Below are 18,957 nucleotides of genomic sequence, written 5' to 3' on the forward strand. Positions count from 1 at the left end.
TCCTATCGTTTGTTACTGGGTTAAAGAGGCTCATCCCCAGCTCTCTGCAGCCTCCTTTCAGGGAGCTGTAGAGGGCGATGAGGTCTCCCCTCAGCCTCCTCTTCTCCAGACTAAACACCCCCAGTTCCCTCAGTCGCTCCTCGTACGACCTGTGCTCCAGACCCTGCACCAGCTCCGTTGCCCTTTTCTGGACACGCTCGAGTCATTCAATGTCCTTTTTGGAGTGAGGGGCCCAAAACTGAACACAGAAACCTGCAAAAATCTCTTCTTGACATCGTGCAAAATATTTTTATTCCTGCTCAGTTTTGATCATTGAATAACACGGGGGCTTCCCAGAGCAAAAGATGGTAATTTCTGTGTTTAGGGAAAAAAAAAAAAAAAAGCACCGTGTGCTGGCTGCCCAGCCAGGATGCCCTAACCTGGCAAGGAGCTTTCCCTGCCTTGCTGTCCACCCCAGGGTCAGCAGCCGCTGCAGAGCCTCGAAATGTTCCTGCTTCCCCGAGGTACCTGCAGCCCCGTGGCAGCTCCCAGCAGGCAGGAGGCCTCAGGAGCGAGGGAGGAGCGGCAGGGAGGCCATCCCTTCCCCTCTGGCAGCAGTCCTGCCTTCAAACCCTGCCTGTGCTCCTGGGCACATGCTGCCGAAACCAGGGTGCCTGTTCTTCCAGGGGTGGTAACAGCAACAGCCTGTGAAGTACACAGGGCCCTTCCACCAGAAAACACAGAACTGTCTCATCAGCTGCCGTTTCAGACCGGGGAGGAGCAAAGGCGCTTTCATCACGCCGTGAGTGCCTAAATGTAAGGTTTCCCTTGGTGCTTCTCCCCGCCAGACGGGCCGCTGGCGCCCCGGCTGCGCCCCTCCGCTCCTCTGGGCCGCCGCCACGGCGGCTCCGCGGCAGAAAGGCGGGCGAGCGGGGCGCGGCGGCCGGTCTCGCCCTCATGTCCCTCCCGGCCGGGGAAGCGGATGGGGAGGAGGCGGGCCGAGGCGAGGGCCGGCGCAGGCCCTGGCGGGAGGCCTGTGCGGCAGCGCGGAGCGGCGCAGGCCGCACGGACGGCTCAGGCGAGGGGTCGCCCGACGCGGGTCCATCCCCGGGCGCCTTCAGCTCCGCCGGCTGCGGGAGCGGGGCGGCGGAGAACACGCCGCGGCGGTGAGCCGGAGGCAGGGCGCTGGGGAGAGGAAGGTGTCCGGCTGGAGGGGGGTGCCACAGTTTCCTCTCAGGGCGCGTCGCGCAGCCCTTGGCCTGCTCAGCCGCTGGCGCTCCCTCCCGCGGCGGCCTTGGCCGAGGGCTGGGCCTGCCCCGTCTGCGGGCCCTGTCCCGCTCGCAGCCCGGGCCTGCCTGCCCTGCGGAACCCCGGGCGCCGCGCTGTCAACAGAAGCAACGTCCACCCGTGTCGGGAGCTCAGCTGCACGTTTTAACTTGTTGTGTGATGCCTCTTACTGAAAATACTGCCCGAGGAACGGCTTTCAAAAGCGTTCATTTTCGGGAAGTGAAGAAACGTTTCTTGAGCACCAAGTCAGGGGCCTTGGACATCACTGAGCTGCTTCGGGACTCACAGGGAGTCTCCTAGAATAAGGATGAAAGTATCCACCCTTGATGACAAGTAGATGATAGGAGAAACAGGCAAATAAACAGTCAATGTGACATGAAACTTATAAAAATAAAAAATTAGCGCAGTTTCTCAACAATAGCTTGGATCAGCCTTGAGATGAAAGCTCTTAAGGGCAGGTTTCTTGATATTGTGCCTGTCTGCAGAGACTGTAGCGGTGTGTTGCTGTGGCATTAAGTGATCATCATGATTTGTTATGTCTCTGTGCAAAGGAAGAAAATAGTGGCATATTTCTGAGGAAACAGTGAAAAGACAGAGCACAATCTTCAGTGAGGTAAACGTGTGAAGTTAGTATAAGGGCAATGTGTGCCAACAAAATTCTATTATATTTCCTCTGCAGCTTGGGAACCCCAAAGTGCCCTTCAGTAAGGGCTACTTAGTTAAAAAAAAAACCTTCAATAACAGCAACAATTCCAGTTGTCTCTGCTTGAGTTTCATTTACAACCTCTAATATCTTAGCAGCTTCAGCAGGTGCTTCTGGTTTGGCATTTGGTAGCTATGAACCTCTGGAGACAGCATATGCTGCAAGTTCCTCTGGCAAAAACATAGGATTTTAGAGAAGAGAATAGGCTTTTAGTGAAATCTCTGAAGCTCTCTGATGTGCAAAGTATGTGCAAGCATATGCAAAAAAGTGTAGTCAACTTAATGCTGTGTGCCAGTTTATTATTTGATCTTGACATTGGATTTAGCTGGAAGGAACCTCCAGAGGTCATCTAGTTCAACTCCCTGCTTAAAGCAGTGCTGTCATCAAAGTTAGAGCAGGTTACTCCAGACATTGTCTGGTTGACCTTTCTCTTTAAGACTTTAAAATGGATTTGAAAGTTGAGTCTGAATTTAGCTAAATTTGGAGCTAAGTGCCCAAAACGTGGGAAAGTTGTAGAGTTTTAGACAGTCTCAATGAAGCATATTGTTCCTTAATTAACTGGAAGTTGTGTTTCCTTTCCATTTGTGGTGTCATGATTCTGATTCTCCAATTGTGAAACAGTCTTCAGTGTGCATAATGTAGAAATTTTTGGAAGATAAAAAGCAGAAAAGTATATTGCCCCACAGCACACAGATTTTCTCTTAGTAGATACAAAACTGAAATATTTTTAAAATAACTTTGTATATTATCAAAATCAAAAAGGCTGATAAACCACTTTAAATTTGAAAGGTTATTCATATTTTACCTGCATCAGTACTGAGTCCTGCATTCATAGAGGTGCAGTGTAATCAGCTTTATTTCTATGTCCTTAACAGCATGAAGCTGTGTTAAACCTAGCTCTTGTGCCTTCTTTGTCAACTAAATGAATTAAATGTGAGTGAATACTCAGTGAGTTGAGGTTGATGGGATGGACATAGCTGATATAAGTCTTTATCTTAATCCATTCTTGTGGTGTCACAGTGTTTCTTAGCCTGTAAAGTCAGTCTTTGAAGAAATCCCAGCATTATTTGTAGTAGTCAATGTCCACAGGTCCCAGGTAAAACATACTTTATAGAAGAGTCTTAAATACAGTGAAATCTTCCTGGAGAAGCTTATTATTTAAGTAGGCAAGAAAGATGAAGAGTGAAGGAGAAAAAGATAGTAAGATAAATGGAAATACCTGTGCTATTGTATCTTCATGATGTGTCTTCTAAATGTCATCTGAGTTTCTCTTAAGTAATCAAGTTAAAAATATACTGACATCTTTTGAGGGGAAGACTTACAGAAACTAAATTGTTATATTAGTTGTGGGGTTGAAATTTTCACCTGCTAATGCAAATAATTAATTTCAGCTGACACTGATGGCCCTGCTGAAGCTGTAAATAAAAACACAACCTCAGCAGATACAGATCTCAGTGTCCTAAGAACTCTAGGGAAGCTAAGACTGAAGGGTAAAATAAGATGAAAGAATGTGCAGCAGCTCAGCTCTTCCTTTTTATGTGCAGAATGTAGTCTCAGCACCCCTTAGAAGACTTGGCAAAATTTCCACCATCCTATTTCAGCTTTTTCCCTTCAGGCAGTAGCCAATTCACCTACACTGGAGAATGTCAAACTGCGTTAGGGTGTCATCTGTTTCAGTATAAATAGTATTACTTCGACAACAGGATTGCATGTAAATATGCCCCTTTATACTCACAGCATATTAAATATCCTGTTGCCATTTGAAGTTAAATTTCCAAACACTTTTCTTATATGTAGTCTTATATGCAGTGTGGTGTTAAGATTATGTATGCAAAGATCATGTTATTATAGTTGTCCTCAGAGCCACCTTTTCTATCAAAGTCATAATCCTATCAGAAGTATATATGTGGTACTTCTATTGAGTGTAACCTCAAGATGAATCTCTCACTTTTTTTAAAAAAAAGGTATTATGGGATTAGAAAAAAATCTATGCCTTTCGTATTATAGTTATGTGGAGTGAACAAAGAAATTTTAGAGGCAGCTTCTCCCTTTGTTTCCCACAGGAAAAAAAAAAAAAAAAAAAAAAGAACCTTTATTCACGTTTTGAATCAGCTAGAGCAATCCCTGGGGTTACGTTATGATCCTATATTGATCCTGCTGTGGCATCTATAGAAGGTCTGTGCCTGTTCCTGACTTCTAGGCAGCAGAGCTGCAAATTGCTATAGCTTCTTCTGCCAATTAAGATTTTGTCTAATTCCTGCTTTTTCACACACCCCAGTGTGACTTCCTTTTGGCTACAGGAATAAGGAATATTGTGATAGAGCATCTCCCTAAAGTGTCAGGGCTTCCCATAGGCCTCAGATTCAAGTCCTCATGACCTTTGAGTGCATCTCTGCATTCACCTTATTGTATGTTTTCAGACATGCTTTTCTGTGAAGCTGATTATGAAACACAAAATAGTGTGGGGGTTTTTTTGTGTACATCTGTTCTTAAGTTACTTTATTCGAGCTTCATGGTACCTTTTTATGGGATTCTACAGTATACTTTGCAGTTCTTTCCAGCTTTTGAGAGATTGATAAGTAGGGTCCTTTTAAGTTTAAGATTTCTGAACTAGGTTGGTATTACTTAACACTCCAAATGTTTAATTCCACTCTCTGATTTCAGAATCTGTCAGGACCCACAGCAAAACAACTCCACAAAAAGAGGCACCTTCAGAGCAAAGATGAACATCTGGAAAACTTACAGTACCTTTAACATCAGCAATGGAACAGATCTAGCTATTGGCTTTACATCTTCCACAGTAGCTGTCCTTCTATTTGGAACAAACTTTGTGCCTGTTAAGAAATTTGATACTGGTGATGGTAAATTTACTTCTATTCTTTTGTTGGTTTTGGTGGTTTTGCTAACAGGAATAATATTTTTGGTAAATATGAGAGTTTCTATAGCTAGAGTTATAAATATCATTACAGCCTTAATCCATAGAGCATGTTTAATTTTCTTTGCTATCATTAGGGTATAAAGCAATAATATATTGCTTCAGGATGTGGCAAATCTTTAAAAGAGCCTTTTTATGTGTTGTACATTTTAACATTGATGTGCATTTCATGAGCATTTCACAATGGAAAGTGAAATGTCCATTTTTCTACCCTGTGGGGATTCTCAAATACATACAGTGTCATTTATACTGTAAAAGTTCTTGGACTTTGGAGGATTGCCTTTCAGTTGTGAACCTACCATAAAAACAATCAAAAATTTAATACTTTCATCTAGTGACTCGGTAAGAAGAAACAATCTCTTCTATTTCCTGCTTGGAATTTTACCACTTTACTAGATTCATGTTGTATTTGCACATTTATATGAAGCATAGTCAGTTACCAGATCCCTAGATGAATAAATCTGCATGATGTTACTGCAATAATAGTATCTGCATTACTGGCTGGATATAACCTCTCTCTATTCTTTGTGCCAAATATGGTCCTAAAAAGACAAGGCTAGAATTCAAAGCAAAGTCTTAGCTAATGTAAAGTTAACTGGTCTGCCTACTTGACCCTTAGAGAATCTATAAAGGTAGAAGAGATCTGTCCAAAGTTTTTACCATCCTCAATATCCTGGACTAGTGGAAAAGTCTGAGCCCTGAGTTTTGCAGAGTTTTGTCCTGTTCAGTCGTCTGTGTTGGCAGCTGCTAGGGTGGTGGGAGAAGTGTGCAGTAACTGAATATCCTCTTTGTCAGAAGCCTGTCAAAATTTTCATGTAACACCACACCCTAAAATATATCTTTTTAATGTATTGTAACACAGTTCCCTGAAATTCACAAAGGAGGTGGCCACCTTACAAATTTTTTCTGTACTGTTTTATCTAAAACATAGTATGTTAAGAGATTCACCTGCAGTGTTCTACAAGTTCTCTGTTGTGTGCATTTGATTTTTCCACAGGCATGTTCTTCCAATGGATTCTCTGTGCCTCCATATGGATAGTTTCTTTGGTGGTCAATTTAATCCAGAATTGCCCCCGGTTTTGGCCTCTTGCTATGGTTGGGGGTTTTGTGTGGGCTACAGGTAAGGATAGAGATTCTGTTTGTTGAAACTGGATGTAATCCTAACTCTTCATAAAAAAAAAACAGTGATAAAAACTTTTCCATATATGAAGTAGTAGTTATTTGGCAGTTATTTGGCTTTTTAAAGTCTCAGCATTCATGGAGCTGTACCCTTATAGCATAATTTTATTATGCTTATTTTGTAAGCAGCAAATAGACACCAAAAAGAGCTTTTAAAATTGAGTATTGAGGAAAAGTCTGTGTTTAATGTATTTATTTTTTAAAAACAGTTTCCTCCCATGTTGTAGTTGCCTAGATTTCTTTGCCTTCTGAACAGTCACAGAACATAAAGCAAAAATACACAAGATCACAGTCTAGTTTTTAACTGATTTTAATTCTGGTTTTTGTATTTCAGGCAATGTTACAGTTGTCCCTATTGTTAAAACTATTGGCTTAGCTCTTGGTCTTTTGATATGGGCTTCTTTTAATTTGCTGACAGGCTGGGCAAGTTCACGGTGAGTATGTTTAAATCTTAAATTGTACATAATTAATGTTGCCAATTCTTTATTAATAACTACAGTGAAAACAGTATCACCAATAAATAGGATTTATCATATATACAAAATAACTTTTTCCTTCTCAGTGGAAAGTAATCAGGTTAATTATTTTATCTGTGTTTGTGCTGTCTCAATAGGAAGAAGAATGCCCAGTGACATTCATTAACATAATTGAGTGAATAGATAGCGTATTTGTTAATGTAAAACTAATACACTGTATTTTTTATTCTATAGCATGGGATGATAAAATAGTTTAAATCAACTTAAAATTTTAGATAGATTAAAAAAACCAATGTAAATTAAATTAGTTTAAAGATTACTTTTGTAGACATAGCTCTTTGCAAGCCAACTGAAGCACTGATCCAGTATTGCAAATATAAACTTAAGCAGAATTATTGACACAAGTAAAGATTTTCAAGACTGGGTTATAATTTAATTATTTCTATGCATTTAGTGCAACTAAGTTAAACTGGTTAAATATTCCAGGTTTGGTTGGTTTGGAATTGACCCAGAAGAGGTATCAAGACCAATCTTAAATTATATTGGAGCTGGTCTTTCACTGTTAAGGTAAAAATTTATTCTTATAATAAATTTCTGTAATGTAAAACGTATAGCTAATAACCACAGGGATAATTTAACTAGAGGGCAAATATATTGAAGTATTTGTTGCAGATTGATTTACTGCAGAATTCATGAGCTATCCGTACCTAGCTGGTCGGTGTTTTATTTCAGAATAGAAACATGCATGATATCCAGTACAGTGGTGAAATGGTTATCCATAAACACACAGATATGCTGATAGGCATGTTCAAGGCAAAGCAGTGCTGCACTGATTGTCTCCCTAGGTAGGTTATTCAGATGATTCTGACTAGAAGAATCTTGGTGAGAAAACTTCAGTGAGATTTCTGATCTGACTTCACTCAGTTGGGGGTACAAATCCATCCTCTTTAACTGTAGAATATGACACAGGACCCCTTCCCATACCCTTCAGGGTCCATGAAAAGCCAGAGACTTTGCATTATCTCTTGTCCTTAATAGCTCCTCATCTTGTAACTCTTAAGCCACACTTAGAACAACTCCCAGACAATGGCTTCCTTTGGGATCTTCAGAAGGACTTCTACTCTTACTTTTTGTTTAATATTTCTATGAGGGCACATTTTGGTCCAAGCACAGAGGAAAGAGGTTCTTTGGTACATAGCAGTGTTCTTGCTTTCCAACTGGGTGGCTAGGAAAGTCTTTCTAGGAACATAATGGGGGCCCTAAATCCCAGGGGCAGAAGGCTTGATATATGCATGCTAAGCAGCAGATGCACGTAATGCCTGTAGGAGAAGGGTGCCAAGAACATGGAGACAACGGAGCCATTTTGATTGCTGGGAGAGAGCTGCTGGCTTAGATTCATGAATTTTGCTTCCAGTCTTCCTCTTTCCTAAGAGTCTGCAGCTTTTTACCCATTACCCTTGGACGTAGCATGTAATTTTGTGAGGTATTCACAAAATAGTAGCAGTACTGCTGTTTCTGCTAAGTGATTTAATTCAGCTCACCACCTGCTTCCTGCCTGTTTCTGAGATATCATGGAGAAGTGATCAACTGGGAAAAAGATTGTGACCAGACATGTTTTCCTGGCCAGCTGCACAAAGGCTGTGTATGTTGCTCTGTAGAGCTCAGAAGCATGTATTTCATTTTAGCCTCCTGTATATGTTTGTCTAGTCCCTCTGGAGGAAGCTGACATCCTTTTATATCTACCCTTATTTCTTCAGAAGATGAATCATTCTTCAAATGGAGACATTCTGTTTAATGTTATGGGAAGGAATTCCTAAATCATTAAAATATCTTCCATAAAAATGAAAAACAGATCCTGCCAGTTCTGATTACACATATTTACCTGATTACCTGGAGCTGTGGGTACAAGTAATAATGTTACCCTTCCTTCTTTGTTTTATTCACTTGGTGCACTGGAACACCACTGAACAATACCCCTTCTCCTTCCACATGTGCATGAGGCCCTGCAGGAACAGTATTCCCTCACTCACATATGATAGAAGACTAAAAACTTTTTTTCTTGAGCACAGGGCCAACTCTGTGCAGGTTTAAGCTGTTCCATGTAGAATTTTCATGCAGATGTTCCACTGTATGTGTGGCTTAGTACAAAAGGGCACTGTTAACTAAAGCAACTGTTGTTAACATAGTTGTAACTACACACTGTAAAAAGGAAACATTTCAATACCATTACATAGAACAGAAATCTATGAAGTAATGCAAAGACTAATTTATTTACTTACTGTCACTTAATTTGTTTGTTAAAAATGTGAAAAGCAATATTTTTAAAATACATTGAAGTGACTCTAGGGCAACAATGAAAATAAAGTAATATGCCTCCAAATATAACTTTTGTCTTTGGACACTAAATGTTACGTCCTTATGAGCTGACGTGGTATTTATTGGTTTATTTTTCTCTTCTGAGTGCTGTCATATTTCTTTTTATAAAAACTGAAGTCCGGAGTTCTTCAGCTTCGTTAGAAAGAACACCTTTGCTGAGAGAAAGTGTAAGTACTCTATAGTTGTTATTTTACAGCAGTGAAAGTATATATCCATTTAAAACCAAAAATCTGCTTAATGTTAACCAGATTTATGGATTTATGGTAGACTACATAAATGTGCACTGATTGTATTTAATTTGTGGATCTTGTATGTCCACATAAATGTGAGTAACAGAAAAGGTTTTTTCAAGTGTTCTTTCTCTATTGTCAGCTTTAAATGGCTTAGAAGTCCTTTTTCATTATGACAGAGATTATATAAAAGACAGAGTGTATTACTTTCCTATCTGAGAAGAGGAAACAATTTTAATTAAAATTTAACTATAAAACTAGGAGGGTGCTTAGATGAAAGGCAACACTGTATAACTCTTATCTGCCAAATTTTTGACACATTTCAGAGACAGGGGCCTGTCAAGAGTCGCTGATACTCAGCATCAGCTGTGGACAGGTTGAAGGCCAACGAGGGGTGCCAGATTGGCTGTTGCTTCTTGGGGTGTGCAACAAAAGCTGGAGAGCAAGAGGCTGGCTCCTACTACCATTGTACCTGACTTTTGCAGGTCAGTGCTCAGTTGCTACCTGAACTGAGAGCCCCTCAGAGTCCTCTAGATGTGCTCAATGCTCACTAGAGGTTCCAGTCTACCACACCAAATTGCAGGATTAAAATAAAGGGATGTTGCAATTTCTTTATACTGCAGACAGGGGCATTAATTTTCCTGTTTGCAAATAGTCCTAATTCTGATAGCACCAGAGCTATCAACAAAAGGCAAAAACCTCATCATAAATAAAATCTATAGATTAAATAATGAAATTTAAGGAGGGACAAGTTCTGTAAGTGAGATCTACCTGCATGCAGATTAAAAATAGTGCTAGTTAGTGCTCTATTATGTAGTAAACCCAAAGTCCACATCTGAACTTGTAAATTTCAAGGTAAGTAGATCCAATTATGAGTTTGTTTTATTTTAAAAAAAATTCTACTTTCTTCAGAGTATTTTTGTAAATTCCTTTTGTTTCTCCTTCCATTTTCATTTTATTTTCTTAGAGCCAAACTGTTCTGTTTGATACAATATTTGCGATTTTTTTTTAATCAAACTAAACTAAACTTGTGTGAAAACTCTTGGTTTTTTGCAGTCTATTAATGTTTCTGAAGATACCTCTGATGACTCGTGGGTGAACAGACTTTCTCCAGCAAAGAAGAGGCTTGTGTGAGTTATTAACAGTTCTTTTACCAATGCAGGCCAAGTAGCCAAAGTAGTTGAACACAGCATAAGAGCAGATTTGTGTCCTGTGGTTTTCCTAGTGCGGTCAGGCACTTATAAACAACAGTTTTTAAAGTACTAATATAGTGTATATATCTATATATGAATAGCTGCTCAGCTAATCAGATTATTTACTTTGCACTTTTGAGTGTGCTTTACCTTCCCAGTTAAGTATTAGTTAATGCAACAAAAGAATATTTGGTGAAGTAAACAGCAATACCAACTAAGTAATTACAGAGCTGTTTTTTATCACCTGGTTGATTAGCACTCCAGCATAGAAGGAGCTTATACTAATAACACACTTCCAGGTGTGGTTTCCGAATGAACACATCTGGAGAAGGCATGGCAGTATGGTAGGGAGATAGCAGAAGTGCTCCAAGGTGGAGACAGCAGGTAGCAATGGGCCAGTGTGGGAAGTGGAGATAGCCAAGAACAGAGCTATCTGGAGTCAGAGAAGGGGCCTAAAGAGACAATAAACCTGGGAACAGTTTTAAAAAAATATGTAGACTAAAACAGTGAAGCTGAGGGTGGGAGCGTTTTAATTATATTTTTGTTTGTTTCCTCCTAACTCTGCTTTTAGGAAATCCTAGTTAGTTGATTTATCTTGTCGTTAATCTAGACTGCAGGTTCTTGGGGCAGGAATTGTCATTCTTACCCGGCCACAAAATATAGAAAAAACTAAGTTACTGTGTTGAACCATTTATGCACTAGAAAATAAAAATCTGCTGAAAGGTAATATTTTTATAGTATTGCTAGCAATTTTCATATGATATGCAGTCTTAAGCTGCAATACTGGACTTGTATATTGTCTACTTCCCTGATTAATGCTAGGCTATTTTCTCTGATTTTTGCTGTTTTTAAAGAGGATGTAGCCTGGCTGTAGTAGCTGGAATACTTTATGGTTCCAGTTTTGTACCAGTACTTTATATCAAGGACCATGGAAGAAGAAATGAAACTATATACACAGGAGCAAGTCAATTTGGTAAAGGCTAATAGATCATTTCTACTTTATTTCATCAGTATATTGTGTTCTCCTGCTTACAACCGCGACAATTTATCAGTTCTGGACTATGTTATATGTTGTCATAATCATAGTACTAGCACTCCCTTTTTCTCAGAGGTGAATTACACCATTAAAAGAACAGTGAGAAACAGCCCAGAGGATAGCATACTTAATTCATGGCTGTATTTCAGAAGGCATTGAATACAAGCACTCTCAAAATACAAAGTTCATATGTCTAGAATATGAGGTAAACAAGGACACCAGCTGTACCAATTGCCAAATTAGTACACCAGTAAAGGAAGAGAAGGTTGATCATAACTGATGAGCAGAAGAGATATATAACAACATAAGTAATTAAAATCTTGTCGTTTTGGAAATGGAAACCTTTTAACATAAGCCTAATCACCAATTTCAAACAACATTTCCCCAGAAACATTTTCCTTAAGATGTAGTGTGTAGTCTATGAGGTAATGCCAGCAGCAGTTTGCAAGATAGTGTGGAGACTGCATAAGGTTGGCATTAAGAAATTGTTTGTTATGTCACATACAATTTCTCTTTAATAATGGAACTTACATATTCCCCAGCTTGACAAAACAAGTGTTATCATTACTATAGGTGCCTTTCCTGTTGAGAATTTATAACTCCAGGGACATAGAGATCACCTTGCTACATGCTTCTGCTTTACCTTGTTGGAAATACTCTCTTTAGCACATACGAAGTCCATAGAGGATTTGTTATTGTTAATGATTATAGTAATCAAAATTGTGACACATTCATCAGGATAAAAAAAGAACAAAACTGCCATGTTTAACTTACACAGTAGGTGCAGTTGTCTTGCTCTTAAATGTACAGAAGAGAAACAAGGCTATATACAGGAATACAAATGTAGATGGTCAGGAGAGGATGTAATTATGTAAAATCCCTACCCCAGTTCTGTAACCTCACCTGAGGATTTTCTTAAGATTTTAATAAATTAATTCAGTAATAGACTTCCAAAAATAACTCACAGAAATGCATAAAAGCCTGTAATAAACGCTACAGTCAACACAGCAGTTAATTAATGTTTAATGTATGTGTTATTGACCAAATCCATCCACAGTCAGAATGTCAACTGTGTTCATCACAATCACAATTGAATTTGAGTTGTTAGCAGTAGCACCTTATGTGGTTTTTTCTATGTGAATAAAATAAATTTCTCTATGTGAGTGAAATAAATTTAGTTAAAATTAATAACTGATGGTTAGACTAATACAATTTTGTAATTTCCCTTTCAGATTTAGATTATGTTTTTGCACACTTCAGTGGTATATTTCTGACAAGTACCATCTACTTTTTGATCTACTGTACAATCAGGAAAAATAAACCTAATGTTTATCCCCAAGCCATATTGCCAGGTATGACTGTATTTTAAATTAGCAATTAATTTCAGTTATTTCCTATGACCATTTTGCAGTTATTAGTTCAAACTGTGTGTTGGAATTGTAGTTTACTTTCAAGTCTCTTCATTTGACTTTTTATCTCTTTTGAAAGATCACTTTATTGGGTTAATTAATTAAAGTTAGGAAACAATGATAAGTTTTGTTCTAATCTGAAACTAGAACAAAATGACATTGCATATGGTGGATTTTCAAAAACTGGTTTTGCCATAGTGGAGAGCATATTGTCCAAAAAATTGTGAACTTGCATTAATTTGCTACTTCAGTTTGAGTAGCTGATTTTATCCCTTGAATCCATTGGTTTAGATTATCAGAGCCTTCTTGTTAAAGTAGTTAACATACTAAAATACGTGTATACAGATTCTGTATTGTGCCATAAATATAAATATTCCACAATTTGCTGTCTATACCTTGCTGTGCATTTTTTTGATTGAGATTTATTTTTCTAGGGTTTGTTTCTGGTGTGCTTTGGGCAATAGCCAATTGCTGCTGGTTCATAGCCAATCACTATCTCAGTGCTGTGGTCAGCTTTCCAATAATTACTGCAGTAAGTATATAAAAAATAAAGAGAATGGTGTTTTTTTTCCCTCCCATTCATAAAATTAAGTTAAAATTATGACATCTAGAGCATTTTAATCAAGAGTGTATACATCACTCTGTGCTTGTCTGTACTGGCCTTTGTTTTTTTAGGAACACACATCTTGGTCAATGGCAAGCATAAAAAACAGAAGAATTGAACATGTGAGTCTTTAGGTTATGTAAAAGCCAAAGCTCTAGAAACAGAACTATAACAATATTAAATAGCAAACTGAAGTGATTAAAGGAATAAATGTTCTATGCTTTCATCCCAACAAGTTCATTTTGTTCTGGATGGTTTCATTAGTGATTTTTATCCTCTAGTCATTTAAGCAGTCATTTTGCTTAATTAAGTCAGTATTTTTTCTGTTTACAGTTCTTGAACAAACAGAACAGGTTATGTATTGCTGTAAATAAAGTTACTGTGCAAATGAGGGAGCAATAGGTTGGCCTGTTTTGCTGTTTTATTCCTATTTATGATACTGTACCTTTAAAGCACTGTTAATTTCCAGAAGCTGCATCAATTCCATCACTAAGTAAAAATAAACTTTGCCTTTTCTCTCTTGTCAATCTACTAGATGATGGATAGCTTCTGGCAAATGAGAGTTCATAAATACCAAACCCAAAGTTTTGCAGAACAGCTGTATTTCAGAAGCAGACTAATGAAACAACGTTAACAGGGATTAAGCTTTGCCTCAAGATGCAGTAAATCAGAATAAACTCTGCAGTATGCAGTGAAAAAAAACACTTGAGATCATTCTAATTAGAAATTGAAAGATTAATGGAAAGCAGCTTTAGTAACTTAGTTATCAGTATGCCTGAAGGGCAAGGATATAAAATCATGAAATGAAGAATTTTTAGGACAGCACTGGTGAGAAACTGCCTGTCTGTTCCACAGGTTCAGAGCTGCTGCTTTACTTCATCCTAGAGAGAATTTCAGACAGCTATACATCAGTCCCTTTAACATTTTGTTTCATTTTCAAAGTGCATTCCTCTTGCAGCATACATTATCTAGAAAGTGAAATAACACCTTAGCTATTACTCAAATAATAGTTGGCAATTTTACTAGGAAACAGCACCCACAAATACAATTAGCACAAGACACTGTTTCCTGCTGGCCTGAATCTGTGTCCTATCAGCTGTACTGAAGCTGGGGAGAGGAATATCACTGTCCAAACATCTGTCAAGTGTTTCTGAGAGCAGCTCTCATGGGAAGCATTAACAGATCCAGGTTTTGCTTCATATTCAGATAATATTTTCTCATCAGTCATGAAAATTCAGATCATTGCTTCCACAGGGTAAAATCTGTATTACCAGGACTGCGTGGGAATTATTGTTGTGTGCCACTGTTTGCTGTTAGCTAGGAAATCTGTACAACAGCATCACAGATAATCAGTAATTTCCCTGACCTGTCTATCTGGCTGGCTTTGTGCTTTGCCCAGATGCCTGCTATACAAGAAATACGGTTATGTTCCAATCTCTTCATATTGTACTAAACAATAAAACATTTTGTACAACTAGTTATCATGCTAATAAAGGAAATGTTAGGAATATCTGTGGTAGCTGCCAATAAATAGTCCTCTGAAATGTATTAACATTGTGGACTATAGTTTGGACTGAAGTGAGGCATATTACTTGGAGCTTTCTAAAATAAAATGTAGACCCCCCAGTGAAATTTAGAGGGAAATTGTGCCTTCTCTGAAAAAAAAGTCTCACCTCTTTATCCTTTCTTGAAGACTTTATTGTATCTTACTTCATAAAGATTTCAGTGGTTTTTATGCTTATGCTGTGAATGATGTAATTATATGGAATAGAAAGGTCTAAATTTGTTATCCGGACAAAATTCACCACCCTGAGAACAATAATGAGAAGACTGTACATTTTAATGAAATGCTGTAATGTACAAATGAATCTTATTCTTTAGGGTCCTGGCCTTGTTGCTGCAATGTGGGGAGTCCTTGTATTTAAAGAAATCAAGGTAATTTTATTGCGTCTCTTATCTAGTCCCTCTTGTTTGTCTCTAGCTTTAGGAACAGCATGACTCGGTATACAGATGTATCTCTTAGATATCTCCTCCTTACAAGTATTGCATTATGAAGGTGAAAGTCATATCATGCAATACTTTTCCAAAAAGGATGAAGAACTGTGAACAATTTTTACAGGGATGAAGATTTGAATTCCATAACTGTATGAGCAGCAGTGGGAGCAAATGAAGATTGTAGCAGGGTCAGGAGGCAGGATGCCAAGCACAACCTGAAAACAGTCTTTATTTGAGCCAGTTCTTTCAGTGGGGGCAACGGAATGAGCGGTTGTCCTAATAATCACATAGACAAGTAGATTAGACTTTGAGGGTCAGGTTCACCAAAGGACCAAAAAATGAGATGGTGGTTAGCTGGCCTTGCTAATTACAGTATAATGTAGAGATCCTAAACTGATATGGCAGTGATTGCCTAGAACAAGCTCATTTACTGGATGCTAACATATATGACAGAAACTATTTTACCAGTGGAATTTGAAGCATTGAATGCTAGTAGTGTAATCTTCAGGTTCCCTTAGCTAATCTGTCCACAGTCTATAGGTGCCTAACTTGCCATTGCAGATCATTTTTCCCAATATTTTTGGTGACTGGGTAAAACGTGTTAGGCATCCAGGGATCAGGATGTAAAAGTTTTCTCTCTCTCCCACTGCAGATTAATGTTGCACTACACTAGAAGACCATCATGTTCAATATCCAAATCTTTGTGACTCACCAAATCTTTCATCCTTTTCATACATTTTAGAATAGTCTCTGCATAAGTGTTGACTGCTTAAAAATAATCTGAAAATAGACAAAGGCCTTTAAAAATACTTTTAAAAATTGCTGAATTAATTTTGTGAATATTTTACTAAATGTATGGCATAATACATTACTTGTACTAAGCTGTTTTGAAGACCAGATACATTACAAACATTACATGAAATAAAATTTACCATTTCATGTAGTGGCTTTATTAATTTTGTCATAAAATTAATCCCTAGTTCTTTATTTTACTTTTTTTTGTGAAGTGGTATCTATTACGACAACATGACATTTTTCTTTTTCTCTCCCTTTGCCTCTCCAGGGACTGAAAAACTACGTGTTACTCTCAGTAGCATTTTGTGTCATTTTGACAGGATCACTCTCCACAGCTTTTTCTAAAGTTTGAAAGGATCTTCTGGACCAGTAGATGGTGCTACTGTTTAATATAATCAGAAAGACAATATTGGTTTATTGCAATACATAATAATTTTCAAAATGTATGTCCAACATTTACCCTAACTTGCTTCAGGCAAGTGAAAAAGAAAACCATTGCTCAGTGTTCCCATTTAGCATGAAAGAATATCTGGAAATGGTTTTTTCTACATTTCTTGGAACAGTAAGTATATCAAAGGATTTTATTTAATAAAGCTAAATGATTTTATAGTTACTAATTGTGTTTCTTCTGGCTCAGGTACTAAACATGTCATCATAAATTGTCATTTACTGTTGTGATGGTGGATAAAGGGATTTTATTCTTTGTAATACTGTATGCATTTGCCATCTGATTTGTTTTATTATAATGTTCTATCTTCAATATAAAATATGTCTTGGAATATTCTTCATGAAACTGATACACATGAAGATGTGAAATTCATCAATTTACATTAAAACCTCTTACAATTGCTTCAGAAGTTTTAAGGAAATATAGAAAAAAAAAAAGGTGCTTTAAAATAAATTATTTGTGTTTGCTGCTGAACTGTTTATTTAGTTGCAGGAACATTATATAGAAATCAGGACCATGATACAAATAGTTGGGGAAGTTTTGGGTTTTTTTATTTTGGTTGCAAGTAACATTACATTTTTGTGTTGCAATATGAGCTAAGCATGTGGTTCAAAGTTTGTTTCCAAATAACTTTGTGCATTTTCTGAAGACTTACTTTTCTATGTAGTATCTTCAAATCTTAAAAATTATGTATGGCAATATTTATTACATTGATGCGTCATGTTATTATAAAACTACCCATTCATTTTCTACCTGAAGAGAGGTCGTTATGGGAATACAATGGAAGATTGGTGAGGAGGATGGTAAACACACTGAAGTGACTTGCAGCTGAGGTGTCAAAAAACACATATATCATATTAATTGCTGTTTAGCTTTGTGTGCTTGATGGGTAGAACGTCTGCTCTCAGATAACATAGACCTGTGATAGACACACCTTATTGAACATCCCTCAGATTCCTGCCCTACTGTGGGAAAGATCAAACCACAGTGGAAAACTATGCCTGCAGAAATCCCTGGTATATACAGATGAAAGCAGCAGGTTCGAGATCTTTTGTTTCTTCTCCTTTTTCTGGCTAAGAAGGACCAAGCTCTGCAGTGCCTGCATCCCTGCTTGTGTGCCTCTGCCCGGGTGCTGCTGCAGAGATTCCCCCAAGTTGTGAGGTAATGAAAATAAACGTACTCTTGCATTTCATCCGTGGTTTTGTGGTTGTTACTGCATCCTGTTTGTGTCTACACACAGTCATCCATATGTAAATCACTTTGACAGTTGTCTAACTTGTTTTTTTAAAAAAATAAGTACATTTCACAACACTCAGGCAAACTAACCAGCTTCTAACTACCTGTCCTGCTAGCATATCCAAAGGGAAGTCCCTATGAGTAATATGTCCACTGTTCCGTGACCACCACTAACGTGGAGAACTATTTACTTTTCTTACTTTTACTTTGCATATATAAATTAAACGTTTGCCTATGCAAAGCATGTTTCTGAACCTCCCCTTAGTCTTTTCTTCAGTATATTAGACAACCCCAGCTCCTGCAGTCTTCCCTTGTTTGTAATGTGCTCAACATTTTTCTTGCTCTTTCCTGAACTCCTTAAGTGGACTAGATCTGTCTATTAAAACTAGACATGGCAGTCAGACTACAACCTTACAAAACCCAAGAAGAGCAGCAGTAAGATTATTTTTTTTCCCTCCAATTTGCAAGTTCTCTTGGTTTCACATCATAGTATGACACTTTGCTATCACTGCTTGATACTGTTATTGTGTTCAGATTGCGTTAATAATTTCTCCTTTTTTTCTTCCACCCTTCTTTGTCTACTATTTATCAGATTTGATCTCAGGACTGTTACTTAGCCTGCTTTTCCCCATCTCCTATTGTTTATTCCTACCCAAGTGTCAGAACTTGGTGTCCCACAGGTTTTTTCCCCCTTAAGGCATTTCTCTACTTTCACTCTGTATGTTAACCCTGTCCTCCAACAAGTTGGCAGTATTTTCGAGCCAGATGTAATCTGCAAATTTAATAAACATTCTAATTATTGTAAATAACTTATGAACATGCTGCATGATTCTATCCTTTACTTACTTTTTGGAATCTAATGTAATATCTTTTCCCTCTGACAGGGAACAATTGATTACTCTTTTGAATACAACTTCCGTCTGTCTTACAGTGGTTTTGTTGAGACTGCATTCTTCCAGGTTTTTATGTAACATCTGCTACAGTTGAAGTCAGGATCCATGATGTGTACTGCCCTATAATACATGATATTGGAAAGAAAACTGATCAGGTTTTTTTTCCAATATCCACATCAGACA

The 18,957-nt window shown here is 38.1% G+C and overlaps 1 protein-coding gene across 3 annotated transcripts; it reads left to right on the forward strand.

Annotated features, from left to right (window-relative positions):
* The first annotated feature begins 638 nt into the window (after positions 1 to 638).
* On the forward strand, positions 639 to 18,557 carry TMEM144 (transmembrane protein 144). 3 transcript variants are annotated; one of them, XM_074904055.1, is made up of 13 exons: positions 639 to 795; positions 4,634 to 4,830; positions 5,902 to 6,024; positions 6,418 to 6,517; positions 7,046 to 7,126; positions 9,021 to 9,102; positions 10,222 to 10,295; positions 11,213 to 11,331; positions 12,627 to 12,746; positions 13,238 to 13,335; positions 15,289 to 15,342; positions 16,466 to 17,806; positions 18,474 to 18,557. In XM_074904055.1, the coding sequence occupies exons 2-12, from the start codon at positions 4,692 to 4,694 to the stop codon at positions 16,547 to 16,549; spliced, it is 1,074 nt and encodes a 357-aa protein (XP_074760156.1). In that variant the 5' UTR covers positions 639 to 795; positions 4,634 to 4,691; the 3' UTR covers positions 16,550 to 17,806; positions 18,474 to 18,557. The 3 variants fall into 3 exon arrangements, with proteins under 3 accessions (XP_074760156.1, XP_074760157.1, XP_074760158.1); XM_074904056.1 differs by having other exon boundaries at positions 642 to 781; XM_074904057.1 differs by lacking the exon at positions 639 to 795 and adding an exon at positions 1,009 to 1,145.
* The last annotated feature ends 400 nt before the right edge of the window (positions 18,558 to 18,957 follow it).

The sequence above is a fragment of the Athene noctua genome, chromosome 4 (assembly GCF_965140245.1).
Source record: "Athene noctua chromosome 4, bAthNoc1.hap1.1, whole genome shotgun sequence".
NCBI lineage: Eukaryota > Metazoa > Chordata > Aves > Strigiformes > Strigidae > Athene > Athene noctua.